Source organism: Ostrea edulis, chromosome 9 (genome assembly GCF_947568905.1).
Source record: "Ostrea edulis chromosome 9, xbOstEdul1.1, whole genome shotgun sequence".
Lineage (NCBI taxonomy): Eukaryota > Metazoa > Mollusca > Bivalvia > Ostreida > Ostreidae > Ostrea > Ostrea edulis.
In genome coordinates, this window is record NC_079172.1 from 4,776,111 (window position 1) to 4,799,565 (window position 23,455).

Consider the following 23,455-nt stretch of genomic DNA (forward strand, 5'->3'; position numbering starts at 1 on the left):
TGGCCAACTTGAACTCTTTTTACCTTATATAAGAAAAGAATGGGTCATGTAGGTTGCTTTTCATATAGGCCCTGGCACACATCCATGCAAAACAGAAACAATTGAACTTTTTTCCCCTTAAAATAAAGTATGCATTTGACGAGAGGGTGAAAATGACGGGTGTCTTTGTTCTGAGTCGCTGGTGTGAAGATAGGTCAATATTGATATATCTCATAAGCTGATTGTGTTCTTCAGATAATACACACAGTATGATACAAAATATGTTTTTTGTTTGAGGGTCAGGTACCTGACTAATTTTGTACTTAAATGGACTCAGTTAGTGAAAAGTTTGTAAAGGATATGTTATTACGTTTGCCTTAGAGTTACGTAGAAAGGTAATTATTTTGTGAATTTGTTCATATTTTGTGTTAATTTGTATTCGAAAGTTAAAGGTTCATTATGAGATTATTGGAAATCTGATTTAAAATTTTGTACATTCTCACATACAATTCCAGAAAGAACAGTGGTTTGCTGTGTGCTTGAAATGGTCCAGTTAATTTCCAATTGTATTCTTAATTTTTAGCATAGATATAAAATGGAGACATCACACTTTCAACGATTTCCTCAATAGAGTTCGTTTTTAGATGAAGAAGGCATGTAGTCATATAAAGTTTATTTTTATTTGTGTAGGAATATGAGCAAAGCTACTCTATCTATAAACTTGTGTAAAAATTGGTTCATTAGGTTGTGATATATTCAAAATGTTGATGAAATTGGTTCATTAGGTTGTCACAGTGGTCTATTCAAAATTTTGAGAAAATTGGTTCATTAGGTTATGATGAAATTTGATACGATAGCTGTATTTACATACTTTATGATGGCATATTGTATATGTCATGCATATCATCCATTAGATAAACTACCCGTTAGATAAAGGCGCTTCCGTTATTTGTGGGCATGTAAAAGCACAACAGAACCGTGTGACATTAAATCGTGATTTAGGCAGAGGAAAATTGATAGAAATCTTCGATAATATGATTCTATGTTTGCAGTCTTTTTAGATACTGAATGAATATAAAGTGTCTTTGATGTTCCAATATGTGCAAGTGATTCTTGTTTATTGAATTACTCTGAAAGCCATGATTTTTTGTGATCGCTCAACTTTCATGTACCCGTTTTTATAACCACTGTAATTTGTTTCATAACATCAGTTAAGCAAAGTTATGTTTGGAACTCATTAAGTGAAACTGAGGAATGAGTGTATGTCCCCCACAAAACAGAAAAGCATGAAATACTCTGTAGTAATATGTTGACAGTGCTACCATTAGGGCAAACACAGTCGTATATACATGTGGTGAGTCCTGATTCTTTTCCCATGGGACTGGCGCCCCCCCCCCCCCCCCCCCGGACTATGGTGATGCATGTATACATGAGGCCTATTGTGACACACTGCATTGTGCAGGAGATTTCAAGGCTAAAGAAGAAATAATCTCAGTTCAACGCATTGGGACTTTGAAAAATCAAAAAGGATGGTTGTTAGGGTTATGAAAGGTTTTTGTTTTTTTTTCTGTCAAAAATTCATTGGCTGTATGTATAAGACTTGAAATCTTTAGAGCTTGCTACACAAGCAGCACTCGCTCTATAGAGGGTTATAATGGATGGACCAGAACATGATGGGGATAACCCAGCTGTTTGGCCTGTACAACATGGAACTTAAGGCTGACATGGTATCGGTTTCTGTAATTTAAAAGAAAAGGAAGAAAAATTCACATTAACTTCATCTTAAATAACAGAAAAATTAGCACTAAACTCATCTTAAATAACAGGAAAATTCACACTAACCTCATTATCTTAAATAACAGAAACTTACACATTGAACAGGTATCTGCATATCCCATTAATCCTTTGGAGAATCAGTATGTTATTGACAAGCAGTTCTACACATGTAGACATGATTTGTACACAGGACATGTCCGTCATTAATCTGTGTGGAGTGTCTGGGAGGACATAAGAGTACGACTCTACGTGTGACACTAAGCTGTGCAGAAGTTCAAGAGGATCAGCTGAAGTTGAATTTCTCAATATTTCACACATGTATCTTTACAGAGTGTTATTTCTAATTACAGATCCCGAACCTCTATATATACCTCCAGAGTACGACAATGTGGGCAATTGCATTAAGGTAATTCCACCGCCAGGAGTATTGTAGAATTGTCTGTTAATTAACTGCTAATAATATTCTGTTGTTTTGGTAAGTTTATTCTTAAATTAAGTGTCGTTAACATGCAGGTTATGCTCAGATTTCCTGAAAATTGTACAGTTCCACAAAGTTACTTTAACAGTTCATGGCAAATATTTTGCACAAAATTCTGTAGTGGTCATAAAATGGGAATTTGGCCTCTAGTGAGGGGGTCATGTTTTTGTTCTATTTTTGTGTGGACAAGATTTCATGAATAAAGCCAAAAGAAACTTGATAACTTTTCAAGTTTTCAAAATGTAAAAATTTAGGACTTGCAAGAGAAAAGTTGGTTGAAATTGTCAGTAATTAAGCTCATCTCAACAGGGCTTTGCAGTCTACATTTCAACTTTTAAGTAAATTTTTTGGGAAGAAAAGCACTTTTTATTTTTAAGTAAACTACTCAGAAATTTAGTCATAGGAAATGTGCTTTGCATTTGTCAGTTACAGTGTAATCTTGAATTTTCTTTAACTTCAGAATAATCTGTAGATTTGGTATTGTTGCATTGTTACTTTTTAAAGGACTAATTAAGTTTAGTATTGTTGGCATTGATCACAAAGAAAAATAGAAAAGTAAACTTTCTTTGATTTTCAAGGTCTTTCCAGTGAGTAATATAACTTCAAAAATCATTTTTGTTTGCAAAACTTTAAATTACAAGCATGGGATATTGGCTGATGTTCCACCCATGGAAATTGTGTAGTGATTTCTACGTTGATTAATACATGTGTCCATATTTGATTTTAGGAAAAATATTTTTGTAGTCTTTAAGTAACTGAACAAATATCCCATAGGAAATAATTTTACATTCAATTGAAAGTAAATTGTTTGAACGGTGTGGAATTGAAACAGTGATTAGGAGAAGAGAGAGCTAGCTTACTGAATATGTGAAGGCTGACTATGGGGAATAAATTTTGATGATCCCCGGTGGATTCTGGGGATTTTAAATATTGATTTACGGTCAAATTTTGTCGAAAATAGATAACGTACTGATTCAGGTAGGTTGTAATGTATTTCTGTTCTTAAGGAATTTCTTATTTCAGTCATTTACGAATATTACCAGGGAATCAAAAAAACAAACAAAAAAAAAGTCATGGCATATGTTACAAGGATATGATTTAAAAATTATTTATATATTTATGAATTGAAAATTGTTAAGGTACTGTATATGCAGCCAAAATATGATACTTTTCCCATTTTCATATGATTCATAGAAGTAAGAGAATTTAGTTATAATAATTGCTGTAAAGACTCGTACTAGTACAGGTAATTTGCACTTATCATCTGAAAAAGTTATCATGTAAATAGTATATCTGTTGCTTGTAATGCATTTCTTAATATTTATATTTCCAATGTTTTTACCATTTATATCTTTACAATTTGTAATGATAGCCATTTCCTCATGAATGTGCAGAATTATGAACAATGCGCTTATGAATCTTGATAAAAATAGTGCTTCAATTTTAACGGCTGGGAATTCCAACAGAAAGGAAAGTAGAATGTAAATATAAGAAACAAACTTCATTTTTGAAAATGTATGAGGGATGAACAGAAATGACACTTGCATATGAAATCATGCAGTTTAGACCAGCATAAATTCCCATGTTTATTGAAGGAATGTAGTTAATCTGGTTCTAAGAGACTCTCCATAGAAAATCAGGCAGAGGATTTCAAAAGATTTTTGGACCCATAAAATCTTTAATCACTTATCCATGTATTAACATAGAAATGGGTGATAGCATTAACGTGTCATGTACATGCCCTCTATATTATAGACAGTGTCTAATCCAGGGATTATTTTAACCCCTTGAACCCAGGGGCCAGGGCCTTCAAGTTTTGGAAAAATAGCAATATTTGATTGAAATTGGGAAATTTGTTTCATACAAATAAATAAGAAAAACAAGCAAAAAGTTAACCATTTCATATTTCAATATCAATGTGGCTTAAACAAGCTTTAATTTCCGGTCTTTGGTGAAGAAAAAACTGTCAAAAATTTTTTTGGCAAAAGAGTGGCACTGAGGTTCGATGGCCCCTCTTGGCATATTCTCATCAAAGCATCCATCATTTGGGAATTTTTAAGCATCATTTTGGGAAAAACACCTGCTTTTCAGCATTCGGAATGGGGCCGAATTTCGACCCTCTACAGGCCCTAAAAAAATCCCTGTAATCTTGTAAACAATTTGGTACTTTGTTTACAGTCCCACTTGTTTTCCCTTGGGATGACCCTGCTATATGCTGCGGAATATAATGGAGAACCAGGCGAAGAGATCTGTCCGGAGCTCCGGGAACTGTTTGGATGTATGACCTCTGAGCACTTGGACACTCGCCCAGACTTGGAGTCCATTATAACTCACTGTGAGGAGGAACTGTGTGGTAAATCATCTCAGGAAATCTGCTGCGGGATCGGAGACTTTGCTGCTCCATTTACACCTGCTCCAGGTATATATCATCGAACTTCAGAGTCCGAGAGTGTGAACAGTTTTCATCATAAACCAATGATCTAAATTCTAATAAACTTCCCTTTGGTGGAGAAACACACTCCAAATATGTAGCTTACAAAGATGATTTTCAAAAGGACTTTTCTATTATCTTGCTAATAAGAATCATTATCACCTTTTAATCTTTCCAAGTTAATTATAGAGCTCTGTATTTAGCATTCGATGATCGAGATTCAACTATTTCTTCTTGACAGATGTAACGTCTTTAGCCAGTTACACTGATGTCACAGAGGGACTTGCCGACTACCTATCATCTCAGTCTTCCATTGTTCCCAGTGTAGTCTCGGAAAAGTTTAACGGACCACAACAACACTCCACTCCCTCTGGATCCCCCTTTGGGAGACAAATAAGAACTGAATCCAGAAATAGCCAAGAGAAGGAAATAGAGAATTTGGAATATACAGAGACTGAGGACATGCCAGTTCGGGGAATGTTGACGGGGATGCCCCTCCCCACTGGAAACAGGGAGAGGAAATCAAACACAAGGGGGGCCAATAAACAAGGACTTAACTACAGTTCTAATTTAATTTCTATAAATAACTCAAATGATAAGTTGTCTGAAAATATTAACTTCACTGTAAGCGAGGTGAATGAAGTATTAAGTGATTCGAGGATCAGTGACGGTGAACCAAAGGTTACGGTAACAGCTGAAATCAAAAGCAGTGTTCCACCGGATAAAACCAAGCCCCCACTCCCAAGGAAACCTAGCTTAAAAGAGCAGCTGACTAAATCAGATAATGATTCAGGAATGGTGGATGATGGAGAATCCACACTTGGTGAGAAGAACAGCAGTGTGGAGAATACTGGGCTGTTAGGCTCATCCACTTCCAAACCTGGCCCAGTGGAAGCCTTTTCTGTGGAGGACTCGGAACCTCGGGCGGTAACTATGATGGATTTATCCAATACATCCTCTGTGAAACGGACTGAATCCTCAGAGGGTAGTGGTTCTGAGACAAAATCTAAACGTTCAAAGAAAAAACAGGTATTGTTCTGCAGGGTTTCGTTTCTCTCTAATATACATTTGTTATACAGGTGACTGAAGACATTTAAAATTATTTCATTATCGTACAACCAACTCAAATACTACCATATGAATTTGTCGCTTATCCAACATAAACCTATTTGCAAAAGTCCTTAGCTAGAAAGTCTTTGTTAAGCACGAGTAATACATGCTCTCTGTGTTATTGTGGCTGAAATATAAAGTTTGCCCATTGTGTAAAACTCCACTCTTCTTTGTTAGAACTTATATATAAGTTTGTATATCAATTAGATGTCCATAATGTTACCGACTGTAGGAATGGACTAGATATTTGTATTAAAAGCTTTAACTATGAGAATCACTCTATGTGACATCAGAATAAACTTTAAAATTACATATACTGTGAAATCATTAGAATTCGTGGTGGCTCAATTTTCGTGGAATTCGTGGGTACCCCTCACCCACGAATTTACACATCTTCAACGAATATACAGTATATATTATATATGTATACTATATATATATATGTTATATATATATATATATATCCACGAAATTACATCCCCATGAACCTGTAAAAATTCAGCAATCCACGAAAATTGGCCTCCACGAATTTAAATGATTCTACAGTAGTTGGCATTGTATATGATCCATATTGAGGTGTATGTGAACAACACTGCATTCATAAGTGTAGTTGGTGTATTGCAGAATCCATTTTATATTTTTGATGGAATGATGTTCAAGCATCAGTGGAATCTGAGCTGTCTTTGATTCCATTTCTTGCCCTTATTTAATTGAGCAGGGTCTTACCATTAATGAAGTACTGGATTCAGTGAACAGAGAGTTGACAGAAGAGGAACTGTGGGCTCTCTGTAGAGAGGGAACCGTAGCCTTGCAGAGGAAAAAGAAGCACTTACGTAAGTTAGAGTAAACATAGCACTGCAGAGAAAAAAGAAGCACTTACGTAAGTTAGAGTAAACATAGCACTGCAGAGAAAAAAGAAGCACTTACGTAAGTTAGAGTAAACATAGCACTGCAGAGGAAAAAGAAGCACTTACGTAAGTTAGAGTAAACATAACACTGCAGAGGAAAAAGAAGCATTTACGTAAGTTAGAGTAAACTCTCTGTAGAGAGGGAACTAGTTCTGCAAAGGAAAAAGAAATATTTACGTAAGTTAGATTAAACGCTCTTTAGAGAGGGAACCGTAGCCCTCAGAGGGAAAAGAAGCACTTACGTAAGTTAGAGTAAACATAGCACTGCAGAGAAAAAAGAAGCACTTATGTAAGTTAGAGTAAACATAGCACTGCAGAGAAAAAAGAAGCACTTACGTAAGTTAGAGTAAACATAGCACTGCAGAGAAAAAAGAAGCACTTACGTAAGTTAGAGTAAACATAGCACTGCAGAGGAAAAAGAAGCACTTACGTAAGTTAGAGTAAACATAACACTGCAGAGGAAAAAGAAGCATTTACGTAAGTTAGAGTAAACTCTCTGTAGAGAGGGAACTAGTTCTGCAAAGGAAAAAGAAATATTTACGTAAGTTAGATTAAACGCTCTTTAGAGAGGGAACCGTAGCCCTCAGAGGGAAAAGAAGCACTTACGTAAGTTAGAGTAAACATAGCACTGCAGAGAAAAAAGAAGCACTTATGTAAGTTAGAGTAAACATAGCACTGCAGAGAAAAAAGAAGCACTTACGTAAGTTAGAGTAAACATAGCACTGCAGAGAAAAAAGAAGCACTTACGTAAGTTAGAGTAAACATAGCACTGCAGAGAAAAAAGAAGCACTTACGTAAGTTAGAGTAAACATAGCACTGCAGAGAAAAAAGAAGCACTTACGTAAGTTAAGAGTAAACTCTCTGTAAAGTGATGCTGATGTCTGTGTGTGTGGTAGATGTAGATTGAATGAGTTGATGTTATATGTATTACAGAACACATACATTTGAAATTTGATTATTAACAGGTGAACATTAATCATTGAAAGCTTCTTATTTTGCTTTCTAGTAAATTAAACTGAAATGGATTGTACTTTTTAATGTGTGATATTTTCTATTCTTTTAGCTGCATACATCTCACCTGACACATTAGTTCTTAGAGAGAATGGTAACTTATCTTTCAAAGCCATTCCTGAGGATAAACCGTTGGAGGTCATCTTTATGGCACCAGAACTACAGCAAAAGGGAAAACTCTCAGACAAGGTAGGAAGAATGAGTCTGTCCAGTTAAAGGACGCTTAATGAGAGGGTAGGAATTATCAAAGGTGAAGATAAACAATTTATTTGACAGAGAATCCTGACAGATGTGTAGTATACACTATAAACATCTAAATATACTGGAATTTATTATCGAGTAATTTTCAAGAGAAGCATCACGTGTAAAATAAAATTATTTGCTGTTTTTGTTTGTATTGCTGAAACACATTGATCAACAGACCACTCTCAAATTCAGGTTAAATTTCATGATTTGATGTGGAACAGTCACTTTGCGATAATAAGTACTCGTGTAGAATAGGGAATTTACAGTATGTTACAGGTATTAACATTTATTAGCTTTCTATTTCACAGACATGTTTGTATGGTCTTGGGGTAACTCTTCGGTGTGCCGGAGGTAAAAAGTACTCACCCATATCAGCAATGTCTGTGTCAGAGGAGTTCCAATCACTTCTGGAAGACTTTGTGAAATCCGATCCAGCCAAAAGACCTACACTGGAGGCTGCACGACATGTAAGAAACATTTTGGAATTAATTTTATTGCAGAGAGATGTTGAAGCTTCTGAATAACTTATGTATCATGAAAATGTCTTGATGCAAGATTTTCTGTTTCAGAGGTGTGATGAAAACGAAAGAATCGATGGCCTTTCATCCAATGTTATCTGCAAAAATCTCTTCCAAGAATCCTTCACAAAAATGGTACATGCATATCTTTTGACTTTGCTAACACTGTAGAAAATTTCTGTATACGAGTGTATGAGTTGAATGCTGTAGAACGTGCTTTTACTGTTTTAGATGAGTATGATCATGTGGTATATGTATGTTAATCGTCTGGTTGATCAGGTGAGGGAAGTGAACCTACTTTCACAGAATGTACACAGATCAACATGGATTGTTTTCACTTTGATCTTGATCACAAAACTAAATTTTGTTCATTTAACATTCAATGGAAAGAAGTCCAAAGAAGTGTCACGAAGTGAACCCCAGCATTGCACAATGTTGCTATTTAAACAATTTAAATCACATTTATTCACACATAATGTTAAAATGCACAGTGAATGAGTAATTTTACAATGGATGACACAGACTAACAAATTGTATTTTGTATATCTTCACAAAATATCTTCACAATTTTTTTGTGACAAGATCATTTCATTTACTAGCATATTTTGCCTTCAGGAAGGATATTGATATTGCTAATATTTTAATTTGTGGAGCATATTTTGCCTTCAAGAAGGATATCTGTATTGCTAATATCATATTTTTCAGATGAATTTTGCCAATAATGAAAACAGGGCACTAGATGCTGCAGAAGAATCAGTTCCCGAAAAACAGATAGAAAAGATTAAACCTAAACCTAAACCCCCACCCAAGCCACCTAGTCCCATGTTATCGGCCTTTCGTCCAATCAAAGGACTCGTTGCAAAACCTCAGATCGGATCATCATCATCTGTGTTTGCTCCAGTGGCAGTGAAACCCGGAAATAAAGGTGAAGGACAGATGCCCTCAGCCTTTACGTCCTCGGCCACTCATTTTAAGCCTATTGTTCTCCATAAGCCTGGATCAACACCGCCACCGGAGGACGAAAAGAAGCCACAGGGGACAAAAGAGCAAAGTGGCGACAATGACAAGGAGGTTGTTAGGAAGCTAAAGGAGCTGAAGAAGAACCTGATGAAACACAGGCAACCAGTGAAAGACGCTGAAGATGAGAAGAATAATCAGAAGGAACAACAGACCTCATCTGTAGTGAAGCCTTCTGGTGACAAGAAGGAACTGTCTGAGGAGAATAAAGTAAAAAGTGGCAATGTAGGCTCACTGGACAATCTTCTCTCTGAACTTCAGAAACAAGGAAATGCGCCTGATACAGATTCATTAGCTGCAGCAATTGCACAACATTTAAGTAAAAACCTCCAGGGAGCACAGCAATCAAACTCTAAAGGGAAGGATGTTCCTCAAGGACCTCTGCTAGGCAGCCAAGTACCCATGTCAACATCATCAGCTCCTCACATGAATCAAATGTTTAACATGCAATTAAATCAACAGATGTCAAACTTTCCTCCTCAATATCAGCAGCAGTTGATGGGTCAGACTATGACTTTGCCTTCTGTGAGTCAGTTTGGAGGTGCAATGATGCCGGGTTATCCTATGCAAGTCCAGCTTCAGCAGGATCCAAGAACTGGTTTGTTCCAGATAGTTCCTGTTGGTGTGGTGACTGTTAGCTCAGCTCCAGGTAGTCAAGCCAATTCGGATGAATTCATCAATATGGAGGATGCTACTCGAATGAGTGATCCTGGGAGAAGCCCGAAACCCAGAGCTAAACATGTGAGTAGTGATACATCTAGAAATAGCCCTAATACCAGTACTTTGCCAAAACATAAGCAAGGCAGACATGGAAGAACTGCCAAGGATTTAGTGCAGAAGACGGCAAACATTAGGTCTAAGAACCTCCAACAACAAAACCTGCCGAGCAACTCTAGTCTTTCAGGTCAAAAGGATTATGATTCGAAACGCTGGTCTTCCAACCAAGATTCAGACAAACTTTCTAGTCAGAATAAGGCATTTAACGGGGAGAGTGGGCATTCTTCTGGTCAATATAACTCTCTACCCAGACAGCAAAGTGTTCCTCATAATATAAATTCAGGTGAATATCATTTGCTTCCCCAGTCTCAGAGGATTCGGTCCAATACATCCTCCCCTTCTCCTTCCAAAGACAGTGGCGTTAGTGGAGTGAACGGCGTGTACAAGCCGCCCGACCCTGGGAGTCTGATGGATCGTCTGCTCAACAGCAACACCAGTCTCACACAACAACAAAAGATGGGTCGCCTGGTTCATCTTCTGAGGGAGGAGTTTGCATTCGATGGTTATATGGAGAACGGAGTAGAAGATATCAACATGGGTTAGTTTTCTTGTTAATATGATAGAAACAGAATCACTGCCAATTATGCATCGTCGCAAGCCACGTCTATTGTATCCGTCAGGTAGGGTAGGTAGTACCGGACTCAGTAACCATGGCTAGCGATGATGCCAATTATGATGTGTGTTCATATTGCTTTTGATAATGCATGTATTCCAGTACACTGTTAATTAAACAGAAACCAGAGGCCAGTAACTAGTCTTGAATATTCATTTTTTACAGCTGAGTATGTGATGTCGCTCGGAGGATTAAAGTGGGAGACATTTTCTAGTGCTGTTACTGAGAAATATTCAGACATGTATTGGAAAGTAGATCTATTAGTGTCCTTGTTTGAAGCTGTCAATGGAGTAAAACCCGCAATTCTCAATCAGTGAGTCAAATGAAAAAAAAATCAGTATTTAAATAAACATTGATGTTAATATTATATTTTTCTTTTGATCTGTAGTAATATTACAAAGTTCTCTTTTATTTGAGAATTTTCCTTTTATAGTTGTAAGTGACAATCTTATTTGATTTTCAGAATTTAATGACAGGTAGTTTGTTGAATTAATCATTGTATTGTTACAGACCACATGTGCCAAACAGGAATGTCCTGCAGCCAAGTGACACAGGTTCTCAGAAAGGTTCCAGATACAGGCATACTGATGATCCAGATGGCTCATCTTCCAGTATGTCGGAGACCAATCAAGAACATTCTCACAGAAAACAGAGGGCTGACAAAGCCTTCAACAACAGGGCTGGTGATAGGCTGGGAGGTCGACCACAGTCTGTGAATGCATTACAAGGAAATTATGATACCTCAGATTCTACAGATAATGAGAACATTGAAAAGAGAAGGAGACATCGTAGGAAACATTTTGAGAAAGCTAAGAGTTCTTCCATGCACAACCTTGCCTGTAACACTACCTTCACAATAGCTTCCGATAATGACAATGATACAGATGTTCACAATAATGCTCATCCAGTCCGTGCTGAAGATCAAAATACTCGTGCTGTTAATCGCCGGTTATCATTACCTCATAGTGGAGTTTCACCACAGAATTCTGTTCATTCAAACTCTGGATCTCATGTACAACCTAACACTTCATCTGACACTCTGTCCAAACGAAAGTCACCAAACAATCAGGAAGCCCCACACTTAATCCATGTACAAAGTCAGAAATCAGACATTTCAAAACACTACCGCAAAAGCTGTGGTACACTGGATGGAAGTTTGTCGTCTCGCAGCAGCAGCATGTCAGATGTTCGAGGTAGCACCAAACTGATGCGACACATGTCACAACTGTCGCTGAGTGAGGAAAAACAGGAGACTCTGTCGCCATACAGACGGAATCACATACTGTTTCATTATGCTATGGTGCAGCTCAACATGTCCAAAGACTTGGAGAAATTTCTTCAAGATATTGTAAGTAACAGCTTTATCAAGGCTCAAAGTTTTGTGGTTTGGTAAAAAAAAAAATAACTTGTTGATGGAATATTAATTTCGTTGTTGAAGATTTGTTGTTTGTGATAGTCCACTTTCTCTTGTTTGTGAAGGATTTAAAACCATGCAAACTAAAACTCAGAAATTAGTAATTTTATAAGGTATTATGTACTAGTGTCATGATCGGAAGCTTTTAAGAGCTATTTGGACATGGTTGGTTTCTTTAGATGGTGTTATTTTAATATTACAAACACATTTTCTGGGAGACATGCCACTAAACTTTTTATCAGGATGAAGAGAATGCAGAGAGACTTCAGGTACAGCTAGCAACCCTAGATCAGCAGATTATGATGGAAAGAAGGACAAAGAGAAAAACACAAGCTTTCTTCAATAGATTAACAGAAAGTCACAAAGGCCCCAAAGGTACAATATTCACTGTTATGTACATATATGCAAATGTTCTTGTATATCAGGATCATTGCATGAGTGTTTAGAAAGATTTGAAAAGAGAATTTAAGGAAACAAAAATATAATTACCTCACTTCGCCTTCACCCTACCATTGTGTCCTGTGGCTTCTGAAGCCTTCTAATTGTCTCAAAATTTGCTCTATAGGTGACTGTGGTTTTCACCCCCCCCCCAACATTTCCTCCATCCAGCTCTTATGTCTGGTGTTCTTTATATACTTTTGAATTGTTATATTTATTTCAATATTTAGACCAGAAAACAACAGTATCCAAAGACCTAGAGGAGATGAGCCAAAAAATTCAATATCTCCAGCTGTGCAAGAACCACATAGAGATGTTACAGACCGAACTAGACAGCATCAACTCCACATTCCTCTACTCCTTAAGTGCCAATGTCACTGACACACCCCTCAGGCTAAAGCCTCAAAGTGAAAACAGCCTTCTACAGTTCCAAACCCTGAGGGAGCCCCAGACTAGGTGTGAAATTCAGGTGGTACAGGCGGGTACTACAGAAGGTCTCATGTCCTACTTGTTTGCATCGTAAGTAAACCAGCAGTTTTGAATGACTGTTTTGATCTGTTTTTTTTTTTGTAAAGAGGATATTACATTTATTATTATCCCTTCGCAATTCATTGCAAGAGGGGGATAATGGAACCGTTCATGTGTCTGTGTGTAATTGTGTAGCGTTGAGCTTGTATACTCTACTTATTTTGTGCTCGATTGATTTGATGCTTCTTGTTATCAAGAGAAGAAGAACCTTATTGATTTTGGGGGTCCAAAGGTCAAGGTCACTAATGACTATGAGACTTCATACAAAAAGCTGGTAGCCACTCTGGAGGCCACATTTTTTTGCTTGATTGAATTGATACTTCACATATAGCTTGGTCATTAGAAGAGGGAGAACGCTATTGATTTTTGGGTCAAAAGGGCAAAGGTCACAAAAGGACTTCATGAAAGAAGTTTGTTGATACTCATTGCAAGGTAAAATGCCCTGCCTTGCAAAGCATTATATTATATGATATCTTATTCCTTATCAAATTACCATGGAAATTGGTATTGAATATAAAAGGGCTTTTTGTAAAAAAAACCAAATAAGTAGTTTTGAGGTGAAAATGGACCTGAATTGTATTGAGAGATAACTTTGGATATGAGTGTTGAATGAAAATCTTACATGGTAAACTACTACAGCTTTTGAGGGTCTACTGATTTTCATCATCAGAGATAATTACATGTATGTATGGTCTTTTACAGAACTGCCTTGAGCTTTGGATATGTCCACCAGTTTTTCTTTGGTTTCCGATACTTTGTTGACCCAGCCTCTCTCATGGATTTCCTAACGTCCCGATTTTCAGCTATCTCCAGGTAACTTTCCATTTTAAGTGCAATATCCCAACTACACACAGTCTTGATTCAGAATATCATGTTATTAAATACATTGTGTTTATGATTTTCTATTTTCAGAAAAAATGGTAATACATGTATGATAATTTTTTTTTTTACAGAAGTAAGGTTCGTGAGACAAATTTACAGCGGACACAGAGGCGAGTGGTGGATCTACTGCACTTCTGGGTGGAGGGATTTTACCCGGTGGACTTTGAAGACAATGAAGATCTTATCAATTCTCTGCAATTTTTCATAGAGGAACAGGTTTGTTTGTTTTGTTTATTTGTTGTTTTTGTTGGAGAACTTTTCACTCATTTAAAGATGTCACTAGCTTTAGGTGAAGTGCTGTAAATTTTCACCTGTACATGGCGCTTAGGATGAGAACAGTTGAGGTTCTTTATCATGCCAACATCTGCAGTGACAATTGACCTTCTTTTTAAAGGTCATTATTAAAAGACCCATGACTTTCACTTCTAATTTTGGGTTCATAGTGAAGGACCAGTCACTACCTATGTTAGGCGTCTTGAGTTTGATGTGGCACCAGGATTAGAAATTGAAACCAGACCACACGGATGTGCCTACACAGAATGTTCTATCATTAGAGTGATAATGTCCTACGGGCCTGTCCCGAGACACAGTTAGATTATTCTACTAAGGTGCACCCTAACTGTAACCGAGTGACCAGTTAGAGGGGACAAGCTTCATGATAATAATACCGTATACACTCACATATACGTCATCCCACATGTAAGTTTGTAACCTTAATTCCTGAGATTTGTTTTAGGGAATTTGACATTGATCCTCTGATAAGTAATCGGGTTTGTTCTTTGTGAAATGTTTGCATGAAAAATGTTCTATATTGACTTTAATCGACATCTACAAATTCGATGTGGGAAATATATCTTTACTAGTACCAATGCAGTGGTACGTATAAGTACTGGGGATTGTTATTTTGCTATTTATATGATCTTTCGTTTTGATTTATTACTGATTAAACACATATTAAGAACACTGTCAAATGTTACAATTCACAAGTTCTGCAGCAAGAAACAAATTTCGGCAATAGTATGTGCACATAAGTTGAACATAGACTTCAGAATAAAAATTTACTCCCACAAAATTCATCTTATATACCAATGTATACAGCAATTATGGTAATAATTTATATAGCACTGTATATAATGAAAATACCACCCTAAGGCTTTTTTTAAAATATACAATTATGATAAATATTTAAAAAAAGATTGAAACCAAAACTGCTTAAAACAAAATTAATCAATGATTCATAATCATGAACCTAAATTTTGAATTCCTCGATACATTTGATCTACATCAATTTGATAAGCTGCATTATTTCTGCTTAGACATCTTCAAATATAAATCATATGTACTCAAGATCTGGTAACAAAAATATGGATTGATCTCTTGTTCTCATTATATAGAACATTGCAACATTTTCTGATGAGGGGAAAAGATTGCAGGAGTTACTTGCCCTTTGCATGGATGGGAATGGTAGAGACCTGCTCACTAGCATTACAGTTGGAGAAAATGTCCATGTGTACAAACAAAATGGATCAACAAAGAAGGTGAGGGAATGTTGTGTGTGCTATACAATGTACTGATTGATTTTTTTAAAATACGAAATTATTATAAATAAGATATCAAGCTCAAAATATTCTTTTCACTTCACAAACATTTATAGTGCAATTAAATATTAATTATTGTGGGAGAAAAAAATCACTAGTTTTAAATTGTGTTGTAAACTGATTTATTGATAGATCTCACTGGCGGAGAAAATCCGTGAGGTAATCATTTCTCATTGCATGTTCATATCATCACATTTACAGTGTGTCATTTGTATCAGATATCACATCATCCTTTTCTAGACTGGATTTTCCCCTTGTCAAACCCAGTGATGCATAACCTTACATTTTGCATGAATTTGAAAGCTTGCATTTGTCATGTGACATCAGAACTCTATATTGATTTTTTAAATACATAGAAGTAGTCTTTTCTTTCATTGTAAAATTATTAATATTACATATACTAAACTTCAAACGGTTTCAGAGGTTTGGAATCATGATGATTTTTCATTAGAATTTCTAACCATTTGGGATAGATGTGATTTACAATAGATATGAAATTTTCTTCTACACACTGACAACTAAATATTTTGATTTCTAAAAAGGTATAGGACTATATCGGGTCTATGTTCTGTGTTTTCATGGATGCATTAATTTAAAAGTATTTTTCTGAGCTATTTTCAGCAACCACACTATGACATTTTGAAAGTAAAGTTTTCAATTTGAATATGCAGATCGTGTTCACTTCTTTGAAATTTCATTTCAATAAACTAATTCATCATTGGTAGGTGTGTCATCAAGACTTACTTGTTGTATGGTTGATTGTAATACTTGTGATAGGTAGAAGTTGATTTACAGGTGGAGGCGTGCTGATTTCAACTCTCTCTGTACATTCTTCTTTCGTCTTGTAGTATAGAGTGGCAATTTAAACATTTCATGATTGTTTTCCTCATCAATTTTATCTATTTTTTCATTTCTTCTTTTGCAGTGGGATTCTTTGAAGACCATGGGAATGAAGAGCAGCGGTAAAGATCCAGCCTGCATGAAGTCCGGGTTTACGGTGTGTTTGGACAAACAAAGAAATAGTCACCACATGGAGGAAGTGTACTTCCCTAAGACCGCCCGCCGGACAGACGCCTTCACGTTAGCGGACTACACCTCCCAGTGCATCGCAGAACAGCTGACCCTAGTAGAACAGGGAATTTTCCAGATGACCCACCCAGTTCACTTCTTGAACTCAAAAGTCCTGGGAGTCAGCGTGGCCCTTACCATGACGGGAACACGCACACCCTCTATTATGAAGTAAGTTAATTAACCTACGCTTTGGAGTATTGGCCCTTTGAATATAGCACAGAAATGCAAATTGTTTTTCCTGTATATCAAATTGTATTTGGAAAAATCTGTTAATTGTACCAACTTTTTAATTCGGGATATGAAGTCAAGAAAAATGAGTGAACATGTAACATTAGAAATTCAGTTTATGTATGGTGGATTATGAATATTTTATAATCTTAGTCAGAGAAAAGCTTTTAATCATTGTGGTATATTGTTATTACACGTATAAATGTATTACATGGTATGATTTTTGTGGCAGGTTGTGGTATATTGTTATTACACGTTTAATTGAATTACACGGTATGATTTTTGTGGCAGGTTGTTGTATATTGTTATTACACGTTTAATTGAATTACACGGTATGATTTTTGTGGCAGGTTGTTGTATATTGTTATTACACGTTTAATTGAATTACACGGTATGATTTTTGTGGCAGGTTGTGGTATATTGTTATTACACGTTTAATTGAATTACACGGTATGATTTTTGTGACAGGTTGAATAACGTGGAGGAGGCCACTTTACCTGGAGGAAACAGTTTGTTTTTATCAGAAATTTCTGAAGACCCTGCCATTCAAAGAATGATAGACCACTCCAGAGACATCTCACACTGGGTGGCTGCCGAGATTGTCAGCTGTAGCTCCTCCAAGGTCAGTCGCAGGTCATGTCATGTAGGGGAAAGCTCTCAGTTGCAGGTCATGTAATGTAGGGGGGAAAATCTGTCAGTCACAGACCATGTAATGTAGGGGGGGAAATCTGTCAGTCGCAGACCATGTAATGTAGGGGGGAAATCTGTCAGTCGAAGGTCATATAAGATGGTGGTGGGGGGTGGGGGGGGATCTTTTGTAGGTCATATGATGTAGTGGGAAAATCTGTTGTAAGTCATATAAGGTGAGTGATAATCTGTTGTAGGTCATATAAAGTAGAGGGAAAATCTCCTAAGTTGTAGTTGTAGCTCTGCAGGGGTTTGGTTGTGAGTCTGTCAGTTTGACCTCCTCAAAGGTATTCACATCTCTGTGAGTTTGTCAATTTTACTTAGGGTAGGGGGAATTCACATCTCTTCTGAATGTATCTACTTTCATTCTGGGGTGTGTGCAAGATCAGGCAGTGATTGGTCATAATTTTTCTCCAATAATTGTTTTATTGGTTCACATGAAATCCAAGAAATGTATCAGTTAACAATGCTGTCCTGATTTGATTGTAAATTTTCCTAAATTATAATAGCATTGTAATAGCATCAGATAGACAGAATTAACATTGTAACGAATTTTGTGAAATTGTTTGTCTGTGGGATGATGAAATGTTTTGTGGTTTGCAGAGAGATAGAGTGAGAGGAGGAAAAGTTATCTCTCTTTGTTTAATCGAAATACACTAATCTTCTATTGTAGAGCCAGATTGCTGTTTTGACCAAATTCCTTCATGCAGCTCAACTGTGTAAAGAGATGAGGAACTATGCCACCTGTTTGTCAATAGCTGATGGTTTGGAGAACATCATCATTAAACAGCTCCCAGCGTGGAAGAATCTACCCAGTAAATCCTATGCTGTCATGGAGGAAATGAAATCAGTCAGGGTATGCAGACACAATCAATGGAAAGAATCCATTTGTATTTTTTATCTTTTTGCTGGCATTGGTAGACGTAAATTATACAGTGCAGTTGATGACAAAAACAAACCCTTAAAGATGTGTTCTACTTTATACAGGGTTAATTTCACCTCAGGTTTTTTTCCCTGCCCTTTTACCTTTGAGAAGGATTTCACCCCATTTTAAATTCGCTCGGACACAGTTATGTTAAGAGAGATAAGGGAGAACACGGTTTTGCCCAGTCTAGAATTTTTCCAATGACAATGAGGGTAAAAGGGGCAAAAATAAAACAGGGGTGAAGATTTCACTGTATACACTATTACACAACTCCTTAGAGTACCACATTCTTTATAGAGAACCCCGCTCTACATTACAGCTGTTTTCATACTCCCAAATGTATGAAGACATTCCTTTTTGTCATACAGATATTCTCAGTAAAAATTTTGTCATCAAATTGTAATTACACCCCACGCAACAAAGTTGCGAAGGATATATAATGTTTTTGATATACACTATTACACAACTCCTTAGAGTACCACATTCTTTATAGAGAACCCCGCTCTACATTACAGCTGTTTTCATACTCCCAAATGTATGAAGACATTCCTTTTTGTCATACAGATATTCTCAGTAAAAATTTTGTCATCAAATTGTAATTACACCCCACGCAACAAAGTTGCGAAGGATATATAATGTTTTTGACCCATCCGTCAGTCCCTTTCTTGTCAGCGCAACTCCTCTGAGACCGCTGCAACAGAATTTCATGAAACTTGGTAGTTAAGGTAGCTCATTACACTAAAATTTTATTTAATAGCTCGTTAAAACAACTCTTATGAAGTGTGATTTCACCATCGCAAAAGTGATACAAGCTCTCAATTATTTTAAATGAATTTTTTGTGATTTTCCCTGGAATGAAAAAAAGGGTGTTTCGTTTGCAAATAAGAGATTCTCTTGTCCAAATTTCGCTGTGATTTGGTGCATGATATAAATATCTAATAAAACATGCCCAAAAGATTCAGATATAAACGTTCTAATTTTTTAGGAAAAAATATTTAAGAAAATCAAAAACATCATTAGTTATTTTTCTTTTTAGATCTACAGATAAAATCTTCAAAAAATATTTCAGTTAGAAAGGAGATATATCGAAGAAATATATTATGAAAAAGAAATTGAAATGAGATGACCAAATTTCAGATATAATCATTATATTCAACCGAAAGAAAAAAGTACTGATCCCAATCGAAATTGATAGAAATTACTAAAATGATCATGTTGTATGCACTGTTCATCAAGAAATTAGTTTTCTTTATAAATTCATTTAAGTTGTAAACCATTTTACATCAAGGAAATGTAGTTTTCTCATTACAATGTTCTCTGTGACTACTTTTTTTTATAATTCCAATCTGGCTTGGTTCAAATTTGAGAAATCGTAATATTTTTGAATTTTGACTATTTCATTTCAATTTCTTTTTAAAATATATTTCTCTGATATATCTTTTTTTTCTAATTGCAGTGTGCGAAACTAACTTTAAAGTCCTATATACTTTCGGTCCATAGTCATTTTAATTCCTATAGACCACAACAAATTCCTATAGACCGAAATTTAACATGCAATATTCATTGTTATTAAAAAATAAATAATTGACACAAATTTGGTTTGGCAATTTGTTCATAGACTAATTTTATTCTTTTTCAGTTTCATGCACATCAAGCTTTTTCATTTTGTTCCAGCTCAGTTTCACTGTCTGATTCTTCATCTAAGTCACTTCTACTATGTTTGATTTTCTGCGACTAGCCTTGCTGGAGCTTGTTGTACTGACCGTTTTCCGTTTGATTCAAGGTGCACCTTCCACATATTTTAAAAACCATTAAAAATGGACATTCTGAATTTGCACAAAAATGGCGTACATTGAAGTAAATATCAAATTGACACCCCCCCCCCCCCCCCCCCCTGTTAAAAATGGAATAATCTGATTCAAATGATTTGTAATTACATTGTGGAACATTTTATTACAGCTAAGGGATGAACAGAAACATCAGTGTACTACATATAAACTGGTTCCGCTTCTCATACATGTTAAATAAGCAGCGGAGAACCAGTTATTTACTCAGAATTCCTGTAGACAAGTCGGTCTTTAGCTATTTTGATCATTATAGACTGATTCGATTTTCTATAGACATTGTCTATCGGTCCATGGTTAATTTCGCACACTGTAATTGACATGTTTTTTGAAGATATTATCCATGATTTAAAAAATATTAGCAAATAACGTTTTAAATTTTCATAACTATTTTTTATCTAAAAATTCAGAACGTCTATCTGTGTCGTTTAGGCATGTTTTGTTAGATATTCATATATGCATCAAATCATAGCGAAATTTTTACTCTAGATATCTTATTTGCAAATAAAATACCTTTTTTATCATTCCAGGATAAATCACAAAAAATTCATTAAAAATACTTGAGAGCTTGTATTACTCTTTCGATGGTGAAATCATACTTCATAAGAAGTGTTTTAACGAGCCATTAAATAAAAATTTGTGTAATGAGCTACCTTGATAAGGACATATTGATTAGATGTGTATATTCCCAGGAAATTCTGATAATTCTGATTCATCAGTATTTCTAGGAGTTATGCCCCTTTTGAACTTAGAATTTTGAGCCTGTCTGTCCTGTTGTCAGCGCAACTCCTCTGAGACTGCTCAACAAAATTTAGTGAAACTTTATAGTTGATAAGGACACACTGTGTAGATGTGCACATTGCCAGAAAATTCTGATTCAATAATTTTTAGCTCACCTGAGCTGAAAGCTCAAGTGAGCTTTTCTGATCACCCGTATTCCGGCGTCCGTCCGTCCGTCCGTCTGTCCGTCCGTCTGTCCGTCTGTAAACTTTTCACATTTTCAACTTCTTCTCAACAACCACTGGGCCAATTTCAACCAAAGTTGGCACAAAACATCCTTAGGTAAAGGGAATTCTAAATTGTTAAAATAAAGGGCCAGGCCACCTTCCAAGGGGAGATAATCAAGAAAAGGTAAAAATAGGGTAGGGTCATTAAAAAATCTTCCTCTCAAGAACCACTGGGCCAGAAAAGATGAAATTTATATGAAAGCTTCCTTATATAATGCAGATTCTAAATTGTTAAAATCATGGCCCCCGGGGGTCAGATGGGGCCACAATAGGGGGTCAAAGTTTTACATACAAATATATAGGAAAAATCTTTAAAAATCTTCTTCTCAAGAACCACTGAGCCAGAAAAGCTGAGATTTATATGAAAGCTTCCTTATATAATGCAGATTCTAAATTGTTAAAATCATTGCCCCCGGGGGTCGGATGGGGCCACAATAGGGGACCAAAGTTTTACATACAAATATATAGGAAAAATCTTGAAAAATCTTCTTCTCAAGAACCACTGAGCCAGAAAAGCTGAGATTTATATGAAAGCTTCCTTATATAATGCAGATTCTAAATTGTTAAAATCCTGGCCCCCGGGAGTCGGATGGGGCCACAATAGGGGACCAAAGTTTTACATACCAATATATAGGGAAAATCTTGAAAAATCTTCTTCTCAAGAACCACTGAGCCAGAAAAGCTGAGATTTATATGAAAGCTTCCTTATATAATGCAGATTCTAAATTGTTAAAATCATGGCCCCCGGGGGTCGGATGGGGCCACAATAGGGGGTCAAAGTTTTACATACAAATATATCGGGGAAAATCTTTAAAATTCTTCTTCTCAAGAACCACTGAGCCAGAAAAGCTGAGATTTATATGAAAGCTTCCTTATATAATGCAGATTCTAAATTGTTAAAATCATGGCCCCCGGGGGTCGGATGGGGCCACAATAGGGGATCAAAGTTTTACATACAAATATATAGGGAAAATCTTTAAAAATCTTCTTCTCAAGAACCACTGAGCCAGAAAAGCTGAGATTTATATTAAAGCTTCCTTATATAATGCAGATTCTAAATTGTTAAAATCATGGCCCCCGGGGGTCGGATGGGGCCACAATAGGGGGTCAAAGTTGGGTTTTTAATTTTTTTTTTTTTTTTCTGGATATAGTGCAGATTCAAGTTCGTTAAAATCATGGACCCCGGGGATTGAATGGGGCCTCAAGGGGGGCCTCAAAGTTTTACATACAAATTTATAGGAAAAATCTTTTAAAATCTTCTTCTCAAGAACCACTGAGCCAGAAAAGCTGAGATTTATATGAAAGCTTCCTGATATAGTGCAGATTATAAATTGCTAAGATCATGGCCCCCGGGGGTCGGATGGGGCCACAATAGGGGATCAAAGTTTTACATACAAATATATAGGAAAAATCTTTAAAAATCTTCTTCCCAGAACCACTGAGCCAGAAAAGCTGAGATTTATATGAAAGCTTTCTGATATAGTTCAGATTCAGGTTTGTTGAAATCATGCCCCCCTGGGGTAGGATGGGGCCACAATAGGGGATCAAAGTTTTACATACAAATATATAGGGAAAATCTTTAAAAATCTTTTTCTCAAGAACCATTGGGCCAAAGAAGTTCATATTTACATGAAAGCTTTCTGACATAGTGTAGATTCAAGTTTGCAAAAACCATGGCCGCCAGGGGTAGGTTTGGGGTCATAATAAGGACTACGGTTTTACATGCAAATAGATATGGAAAATCTTCTGATATGGACCAAGGTGACTCAGGTGAGCGATGTGGCCCATGGGCCTCTTGTTCTGGGAGTTATGCCCGTTTTGAACTTAGAATTTTGAGCCCGTCTGTCCTGTTCTTGCAGTAATGCATAACATTACCATTCATTATGTGAGACATTGTCAAGCAATGTTGGAGTGTGAGGTATGTGAGCTTGCTTACTATCGCTTTCTTTCATTGAAATCATGCTTTATT

At 36.3% G+C, this 23,455-nt stretch overlaps 1 protein-coding gene across 3 annotated transcripts in view; it reads left to right on the plus strand.

The window, feature by feature from the left end:
• LOC125659462 (kinase non-catalytic C-lobe domain-containing protein 1-like) overlaps positions 1-23,455 on the plus strand; it is a 42,777-nt gene that overhangs the window by 15,137 nt on the left and 4,185 nt on the right. For 2 of the 3 annotated variants that reach the window (XM_048891137.2, XM_056148318.1), the window contains exons 3-21: positions 2,106-2,161; positions 4,412-4,652; positions 4,906-5,693; positions 6,493-6,607; positions 7,746-7,882; positions 8,248-8,406; positions 8,509-8,592; positions 9,163-10,789; positions 11,030-11,177; positions 11,375-12,212; positions 12,521-12,653; positions 12,947-13,235; positions 13,947-14,057; positions 14,198-14,342; positions 15,521-15,664; positions 15,857-15,883; positions 16,650-16,963; positions 17,492-17,645; positions 18,384-18,566. In XM_048891137.2, the coding sequence (XP_048747094.2) occupies positions 2,106-2,161; positions 4,412-4,652; positions 4,906-5,693; positions 6,493-6,607; positions 7,746-7,882; positions 8,248-8,406; positions 8,509-8,592; positions 9,163-10,789; positions 11,030-11,177; positions 11,375-12,212; positions 12,521-12,653; positions 12,947-13,235; positions 13,947-14,057; positions 14,198-14,342; positions 15,521-15,664; positions 15,857-15,883; positions 16,650-16,963; positions 17,492-17,645; positions 18,384-18,566 (5,693 nt within the window). The remainder of the gene's footprint in view (positions 1-2,105; positions 2,162-4,411; positions 4,653-4,905; positions 5,694-6,492; positions 6,608-7,745; positions 7,883-8,247; positions 8,407-8,508; positions 8,593-9,162; positions 10,790-11,029; positions 11,178-11,374; positions 12,213-12,520; positions 12,654-12,946; positions 13,236-13,946; positions 14,058-14,197; positions 14,343-15,520; positions 15,665-15,856; positions 15,884-16,649; positions 16,964-17,491; positions 17,646-18,383; positions 18,567-23,455) is intronic. The other variant, XM_056148319.1, reaches the window with a different exon arrangement.